At 45.8% G+C, this 8,850-nt stretch overlaps 1 protein-coding gene across 1 annotated transcript; it reads right to left on the bottom strand.

Moving 5' to 3' along the window:
• Positions 1-474: 474 nt before the first annotated feature.
• Positions 475-5,292, bottom strand: LOC131563383 (histamine H3 receptor-like). The gene is made up of 3 exons (XM_058813402.1): positions 5,067-5,292; positions 4,833-4,999; positions 475-2,740 (listed from the first exon to the last, which is right to left on the bottom strand). The coding sequence occupies exons 1-3, from the start codon at positions 5,290-5,292 to the stop codon at positions 1,853-1,855; spliced, it is 1,281 nt and encodes a 426-aa protein (XP_058669385.1). The 3' UTR covers positions 475-1,852.
• Positions 5,293-8,850: the final 3,558 nt, after the last annotated feature.

Below are 8,850 nucleotides of genomic sequence, written 5' to 3'. Positions count from 1 at the left end.
CCTAGGAAGCAATTGCAGAGTAGACAGCAATTAGATCATTAATATACTGATGAATAAGTCTGGCTTGGAAGGGAGGAGGAATGAATGGGGAGATAATTTAAAGGCTTTACTTCCCCAGGTTTATAATGATGCTGATTCAAAACTCTTCATGTTGCTCTGTATCTGTTGAAACTGTTCCTCAGAGCAGAACTGTTAAGGTGTTTTGTTATAGCACATCCATAGCAGAGTGTGGTGATTATGTTCATGTGGATATGTTCATAGTGTAGGGATATGCCCTCCTACGTTACAGTATTTGCTAACCATGTCTGTTTAGTCCTCAGTGTCAGTCCTTGTAACTTAGAAAGTGTCTTTGAATTACCAGTTTTGCAGTTTCAGCTGCAGTCACCCAAATGTTGTAGACTGGTGCTTTTTCACCCTCTCCCACTTGTTAGGGCTATACAGTTAGGACTCTTCCACAGCTCTTAATTACTTTTATTGAAAGTTTACAAATTAAATAATTTTACTGCCTTTAAACTTTTAAGATAATTGTATTCCCATGCATTTTGACTATGGCAATGGACAATTAGAGCTGTTCAGTAACTATCACTTGCCAGCAAAGGAAAGCATCTGTTAGGTTGTGCAGTAAATGCTGGTGATGGTGGAACCAACTTGTATCATTAGTGATGCTCAGTGTGATACCTTGTGGGACAAACCTACTCCAGACTCAGAATCAGCTGTGTGAGCTGCTCCTGTGGCACAGGCACAATGGCAGAGACTCCTGGGCAGTAGCAAGGCTGTAAATTGGAACAGACTTGGAGTCATGGCAGTCATGATGCATAACCTGGGAAATAGCCCAACACTTGAAGTGATACTTTCTTGCTTACTTCTGACTTGATGGATGGAAAGATTCAATGGGTGAGGTAGGGGAAAACAATACTTTTTTTTTTAATCTAGCCAGAAGTAGTAAAGGTCCAGCTGTAAATGTTTTAAAAATTACTGGAAGGGAAGTTTACCTAAAGCTCTGTCGTGGATCTCATAGACTACTTAGGCTTACTGCAAAGCACAGGGTAATACCCTCAGCCCTGTAAGCAGTGGAGTTTTGACCTCAGATTCCTGCCCATGCAGGATCCTGGTGGGGGGCAGGAAGTCACTGCTGATGGAGGGAACTCCTAGTGAAACTCTTCCAGTGTGTAAGTCACCAATTCTTGTATCTCCTATTAAAAAGCTCAAAACCCTTTTTACTTCTGTTCCTGGACTTTGTTCTACTAAATATTCCACTTTCTTCTATTTCCATCACCTTTTCCCTCACATCAGGGCTCCCTTACCTGCTACAGTTGCTCAGCTTCTCTGGTAACATTACTGTGGTGCTGCCTCCTGTCCCATGCTTTTCCTGTATTTTTATCTTTGGTCATGCCTTATTTGACTTGCCACTGAGTGGAGGCAGGGAAAGCATCCTAGACTTGACAATTGAGATTCTTGATATCTTGAAGTGGGTTTGGGACAAGATATAACACATCTAAGATTAATGCTTTATGAAATTCCAGCAATATTTACAGTTATTAAAAGTGACGGCCTGAACTCTGATTATTAGCCATGAAAGTTATTTTTTGTTTTCAGCACTTCAACAGTAGTCCACCATTATCAGAAAATTACACTGTTGATGTAATTTCCCAAAGAGCTTTGAAAAATAACCTTTCTTTTCACTGCTGTGATTTTCCCAGCTACATGGATAACTGTATTTCTACATATTTATAAATATCTACACTTGTGCCTACTTACCACTATTCCATAAATATTTGCAGGTATTGCAATACTTGCTTTTTGGTGTTCCCAACAAATATAATATTGTACTAATTTTCAGCCTTCCTACTTCTCACATCAAAATGTCAGGATGAATTTTGGCTTTCCGTGGACACAGGAGTTTTATGAAGGCTTTCCTAAAGCTCATGTGACACAGCGGGTAGAGAACAGGGTTGATGGCTGAGTTGACCCACAGGAGCCAGAATGAGATCTCATAGAGGGAGTAGGGCACACAGTGCCCGTGGCAGGCTGCCCTGATGATCATCAGCAGTGTGTATGGAGCCCAGCACAAGGCAAACACACAGACAATCACTGCTAAGGACTTTGCTACTCTTTTATCCCGGGACAGTCTGAATCTGTTTGCCATGATGTTAGCAACGTCCACTTTGCTGCTGGGCTGGCAAAGGCCTTGTGGTGCTTGGCAGAAGCCATTCCTGGGAGGCCTGGTCTGTACACCCACCTGCAGGGGTGGGAGCTCAAGGCTGGCACTCAGGTTGGGTGGGTGTTTGCCCAGCTCAGCTGAGGCCTGAGGCCTTGGAGCCTTCCCTGGGGGAAGAAGGCTGCTTGCTCTCTGCTCATGTTTGTCTCTCTGAGCTGGCTTTACAAAAAACACAGAGTGTGCCCTTTTTCCCCCCTGGAAATTGATTTCACAGTCCTCTTGACCGAGTGAGAGGTTTTCATTTCGGAGCAGTGTGCGTTTCCTGATGTTGAGGTAAATACTTAAGTTAAAGTACATAACAGTGATGAAAGGTGTAAAGAATTCAACAGTAGAGGCAATCATTAGGAAATACCAGTTGTAGAAGAATTCTGCATGACATTCTCCTTCAGAGAGGATGCTCTTTTGGGCAATGTGCTCCCAGCTGAGGATGGCTGGCCCATAGAGGAGAAAAGCAGCAATCCATACAGTCATCATCTTCAGCACTGCATTTCTGGTCATCCCTTGCTGAGCCCTGTAGCTGACCTGAGGGACAAAAGTCACACACATTACACATCTCCTGTGTGGCTGCTTTGGAGCACAGCCCTCTCTGTCACTTGTGAGGGTTGTGAGAGACTGGCTTTGAGGTGAGGGTTTTTAGACCAAGCTTACTGGTATCACAGAAGAGTTACTTCTGAAATATGCCTTCCAAGAAGCCTTATCAAGGTGATTGGATAAGTTCTGAGAAGTGCATCAGATCTTGCATTAGAGCTTGGAAACCAAGTCTCCTTCAAAGCAAATAACCACTGCTCTTCCCAGAACTGGCTGTCACCAGTTTCATATTTAATTGCATTAGCTGTGATACCTGTTTACAGAACGGTTAAAAATGTTTATTGGACCCTTTATTTGGAATTCTTAAATTATTTGAAATATGTAAAAGGGTTTGAAGTCACAGAATATCAGTCTCTCTACTTTGTAGAGAGACTTTCTTAATGTGAAAATCACACAATTTACTGTACAACACCTTCTTCTGTTTGATATACTTAATTTAATTCTTTCATGAAGTACTTTAAGAATTGCTGTTTGCAATTAAGGTGTATAGATGGAGTGTTGTGGTATGCTAAGAGCTTTACAGAAGAACAACTGATTTCAGTTATCTAGAAAATAGAGAAGCTAAGGTGCAGAAATAATGTGTCACTAAGCCATATCAGCAATAGAATTAATCAGAATTAATCAGTCAAGATCTTCTCTGTTTCTGACTCCCTGAAATGTTTGTCCCTGAGAACAAATACTCATGTGATGTCTTGGAATTCACCCTTCACATCTCCAGGTGCAGCCACACAGCGTTTGGAATACGAAATTCTTAAATTCTGTACAGGGCTCGTGTTTACTGCCCCCATCTGTGGGCCTTGATCTCCACAGCCAGTGCTGTTCTGCTAGAGGAGCCACAGAGCTGAGGAAACCTGAGTGTGTCTGAACTTGGTCTGATTTTGCAGTCCTTAACAAAGCTATGAATGATTTCAGGAGTGGTCTTGGAGGGAGTTACTATTTTCATTGAGATGGAGAATAATTTAGAACTTCAGATAGTCCTGCTTATATGTTCTCATACTGCCCTAACCCATCAGTCATTTTCTGTACTCTTGCTTGGGGAGGGATTTTTATATGAGGGATTAATTAGAAGTATTTTAAAGTGGATGATTATTTTCATTTATTATGACCAGTTTTCATTTCTGTTTCTGAAACTGTCTAGTTTATATATTTATACTGTGTGCATAGTCATGAGAGATTGGTTTATGAAAGAAAAATTCATGGCTAATTCAGAACCTAGAAAATAAAGGAATTCTGAGTGCTGACTGTTAAAGAATTAATTTGTTCATTTCTCCCTCTTCAAAAAGAAGTTGGTAAAACTGCTGAATTGTTTCTGCAGTCTCTCTGTACTTTTGGTGATTTAAATGAGCAACAAACTTAAATGAACACTTGGAGAAACTGTGGGTGGAACTAACCAAGAGTGTGTGTAGAAGTGTGAAACCTATTAACAGGTAAAATGTGTTATTTTGACACCATCCAAAATACTTTGAGCCGTTATGGTCTAGGTGTAAATTAGGTGCAAAGTCTGATCTTCCTTTTTTAATAGGTGGCATGCTGCAGACACGACTTGAGCTATTTCTGTGACCATTATATAGAAATGGCATTTGCATCCTGTGCAAGATGTTAATTTCTAATATGCCACTTTTGACCCATCACAGCCATACCCATCCAATTCCCCTGAGAGTCTGACACCCACTGCAAGCAGGTCTCTGCCTGTGGGCTATCAGTGGGGCATGGAGGGAGCAGCTCTGCTTCAGCCGGGTAATACCTTAAAGCTTATTCAAGATGCAGCTGGGGAGGAAATAAGTTCACCTTGTTCCCTCTGCAGACACAGCCTGTGCCTGTTCCTAAAGCAGAGCACCCCTTCCACTGTAAAAGTGAGAAGAAATGCATTTTCTGGCAAAGCCGATCACTCCCAGAACTGTTTCCAGGACTGAGAGAAGCTCGCCCCTGTCTCATGCGCTGTTCCAGAGAGGCTCAAGGGCGCTGGAAGCCAGGTGCCCTAAGCAATCCCCGTGCCCGCCCGCTGCAGCCCCTGCCCAGCCCTTACCGCTCTGGTGACACAGATGAACCTGTCGAAGCTGATCAGGACGATGTTGAAGACGGAGGCGGTGCACACCAGGTAGTCCACCACCAGCCACAGCTTGCACAAGCCCCTGCCGAGCCTCCACTCGCCCGTCAGCACGTAGGGGATGTAGAGGGGGATGCAGAAGCCGCCTGCGGACAGAGCTCGGCGGTGACACGGGCGGAGCCACCTCCCGCCCCGCGGCGCCCCGGCACTCACCCACCAGCAGGTCGGCCACGGCCAGGTTCAGGAAGAAGAAGTTTCCCTGCGTGCGGAGGCTCCGGTCCACCACGAAGGCCAGAATGACCAGGGCATTGCCCAGCACCGTGGCCAGCACCAGCAGCCCCATGAGCGCGGCCAGCAGCGCGGCCGTGCCGGCGGGGAAGGGCCCGCCCGCCGCACAGGCGCTGCCGGACAGGTTGAGCCACGGCCCGTCCCGGCCCATGGTGCCGGCGGAGAGCCCGCGGCACTGCCCGGACCCGAGCTCGGCATGGGCTGCGGCACCGCCCCGCTCAGCCCCGCCGGGCGGAGCGAGGGGCCGGGCGGTGCAGCCCTGCCCTGCCCAGCCCAACCCGTCAGCTGCTGGGGACGGCGCCGCTTCGGCAAAACTTCCCGGAGTGCGGTGGCGGCGCTGGGGAGAGGGGAATGCACCAGAAACCCCAGCCCGCGGCTGAAGCCCGGGGCTCTGGGGCTGGGCTGGAGCTCCCCGTGCCCGCCTTCCCCAGCCCGGGGCTCTGAGGCTGGGCAGGAGCGCCCCGTGCCCGCTGCCCGCCCCTGCCCAGCCCGGTCGTGATGCTCCCAGCGCCTCTCCCAGTCTGTCCCAGCCCGTTCGCAGCCGCTGCTGGGGCAGGCTCGGTTGTCTGCCCGGTCCCCAAGCCCTCGGCGCTCCCCGGTGGTCTCTGCTCTGGCATTCCCGGGCGGGCTGCGCGCTCTCGCCCTCAGGGCACCCCTCCTCTGCCTCAGCCTTTCCCTCCGGGACAGCGCCAACAAGGGCTCACTGCCCTGCCTGGCTACTCCTTCCCACAATATTGCAGGAATGAGGTATTTCTGAGACGTCTCTTTTCAAAGCTGGCGGTGGACTTGGAGAGTGTGTAAGTGCATTGTAGTGGTGATGTCAAGGAGCCAGTGTTACGGAGGGCAGCTGTTCCAAAAACCAAACCCAAGGAGCAGCCAGGAAAGGGCCCGGGCCTCCCTCAGCCCCTGGCACGATGGCCGAGGTGGCCCGGGAACAGGAGATGGACACAGTGACCCCTGGAGGAGCTGCTCAGGCTGCTGAGCTTTGGTGACTTTGAAGGGTAATTCAGAGGAGGAAATGCAGCTTTATCTCTGCTCTCCTGATTTGTCCCGCTGGATCTTCATCTGCCTTAAAATACATGGCCATTGAGGGATGGGCTTTGCCTCCCTTTCCATGAGAGTTCCGTGGAGGCTGAGAGCACTTTGGGGTTTGCTGCCTTTGGTAGGGCCCCTTTATCACTAAATGGCAACAGAACTTGCTCAAAATCAATGCATCATCTTCCCTTAATTCAGCCATTCAACCACTGTTTCACAGGTGGCAAACTCCTCTTTTATAAAAGATTTGCATAAATCAGCAGTTTGAAATAAGTTTAGAAGCAATCACAGCAGCTTTCTAAAGAGAGCTATTCCAATGGGCATTAGGTGAGACAACAAGAGCAGCTGAATTACTTCTCTATTATTTGTCTGTGGTGAAGCATGTGTTCTCAGGGTAACAGTGGACTGGACTTTTCCTCAGAGGGAAGATAAAGCTTTTGTCAATGCTAGAAGTACAAATTCCAGGCCAGTTAATCTCTGTAAATCAGGAGCTCCACTGAGGATAGTTTGCAATTTAAACTGCTTATGATACAGCCAGTCCAGAGACAGAAATGGCATCTGCATATCTGATATGTGTGAGGAAAACACTCCTTTTACATGTCCCCATATCATTTTCTCCCTAAAGCAAATAAGTAAAGCCAGGCAAAACAAAAGTGAAAGGAACAATGGAGCTTGTGATTATTATTAACTCCCTGTTTGGGGACTCATTTTCTCTACTCTTTGAGCCCTATTGGCAGTTTTCCATTCACTTCAGTTTGGACAAGATCAAGCTTGTGATATTGACTGCTCTCTGATCATGCTGTGGTATATAAAAGATAAAGAGTCAGCCAAGAGACTCAAAAGAAAAAGAAAATAAATATCTCTAGCACCAGGAAAGCATGGAAGAATTTATTCTTTCATAAATAATAGCTATATTCTTTAACTCCTCTAATGTAAAGTAATTTTACAGCTGCTCAGTGAGTTTGCAGCAGGTAAACTTGTGTTCTTTATGTGAAGTAGCTTTTGTAGTGTTTTTCCTCCTGGCAGATTTTAAGATTCTCAGTAAGTCCCATAATTGCCTTTACTGCCTTTAAAAGCTCCTTTATTATTGCTGCTTTGGCAGGGGATGATGTCTTAACAAAACTCTGTTCCTAAAAAAATGAACTATCAGTCCATAACTGCATTTTGGAGACTGTGCTAGTGATACGAGTGTGCATTAGGTGGGCAGCACTCTCAGAACAACATCTCTTAAAATCCAGACTCTAAGCATTTTCTTGCTCTAAGATATGTAAATTATTAGAGTTAGTAAAGTGGAATGACAATTGCCCAAGGAAATGAAAGATGTAGTGTTGTTTTTCAAGGCACATCAATACCGATGTGTTCTGAAATTTTAACTTTTTCCCCCTGTAATTCCTGATAATTGTTTTCACTTCCAAAGACATCCTTCAGTAATTACTGAGAGCTGTCTGAATCATGCCATTTCCCATGACTCCAGCATATGTGGGTGAGTATTTCCAGAGCAATGACAGAAAAACAGAATGATTTTCCCACATGGCAGACAGATAGTTCTGTTTTCCCAGAACAGCCCAAAATCAGCTTCCAAAAATACTTGGGAAACCACATGGAGAGGGGGTACACTCCAGCTGGCTGTAGAGCCTGTTGGGCCAGAGGGTGCTGAAGACCCCCCAGGTATCTTCTTCCAGTTAAGTAAGGTAATAAATGTATTTACATTGGGTCTTTGCCTGCATCTGAACCCAAAGCTAAGTCGTTGTGTTTTTTCCAAATAGCACAGTGTACATAATGTTCTTCTTGTTGTTCTTTGCAGAGATACTTCCACATAGGGGGCAGTTTTCTTGGTGTGCCATGTGCTCTCTGCTACCAAAGCTTTACTGAAGCTAAAGGGAAATTGTTGAACACTTCAAGAGGGGGATGCCATAGCTGGAACCTTCACTTATTTAAAAGAAACTATGCATTAATAGTTTTGCAAATCTTGACAAAATATGTACTTGTTAATAGCCCTGGTTTATGTTTAGAGGTTGTTGTAAACTATCCTTTTGCTATGACTGATTGGTATTTTGGCCAAGAAAAAAGGAATGGTTTTTAGACTCTCTGAGTAAATGCCTGTAAGGCTTTATCACTTGGGAAATCAAATGTTGCTGTTGGAGCTGATCCTAGTTAAATGAATGGGGAAAACTAAATTCTGCCATGAGCATTTCCTATTAGCCTTATACCCTTTGCCAGCCAGAGTTTTGCTTGCCTGCTGATTCCCTTCATTTTTTAAAATGGTCTGTAGAAGTCTTCCTGCATTTGATGCAGTTCACATTTTCTTCTTGTTCCCACTCATGCAGAGAAAAATCAACTGTTTGATCAGTGCCAGTGGAAGGGCATCTGCCTCAGAGTTCAGTTTACTTACCATTTAGCAAGGAGGAACTTTCCTTTCTTCAGTAAGGAAACATCCACTGGAGCTTGTCCTGTGGGGGATGAGGCTGTGGCATTTTGGTGTGGGTGTCAGCAGCAGCTGCTGTAGTTATCCCAGCCTGCTTTTAAGGCACTTGCAAGGGAATGGCTCTGGCACAAAGAAAGCAAACTGCAGCACTTTGTTCTTGCTGAGAGGCATCACTGCCTGCTCAGACAACAAACTGGTTTCCATCCTCTTCTAGTGGGACTTGCTGCTGAAGGAAAGCCTCTTGTGCTC

Source organism: Ammospiza caudacuta, chromosome 13 (assembly GCF_027887145.1).
Source record: "Ammospiza caudacuta isolate bAmmCau1 chromosome 13, bAmmCau1.pri, whole genome shotgun sequence".
In the NCBI taxonomy this organism is placed as follows: Eukaryota; Metazoa; Chordata; class Aves; order Passeriformes; family Passerellidae; genus Ammospiza; species Ammospiza caudacuta.
The sequence above is the reverse complement of the archived record's forward strand: the minus strand, read 5'-3'. Positions and strand labels throughout refer to the sequence as shown.

Bases quoted from the DNA above. Each gene is read 5' to 3' on its own strand.
- LOC131563383 (XM_058813402.1), bottom strand. From the start codon at position 5,292: ATGGGCCGGGACGGGCCGTGGCTCAACCTGTCCGGCAGCGCCTGTGCG. The intron at 5,000-5,066 runs GTGAGTGCCGGG...CTCTGTCCGCAG, and splicing joins CGTGGCCGACCTGCTGGTGG to GCGGCTTCTGCATCCCCCTC. The intron at 2,741-4,832 runs GTAAGGGCTGGG...TTTGTCCCTCAG, and splicing joins TCATCTGTGTCACCAGAGCG to GTCAGCTACAGGGCTCAGCA.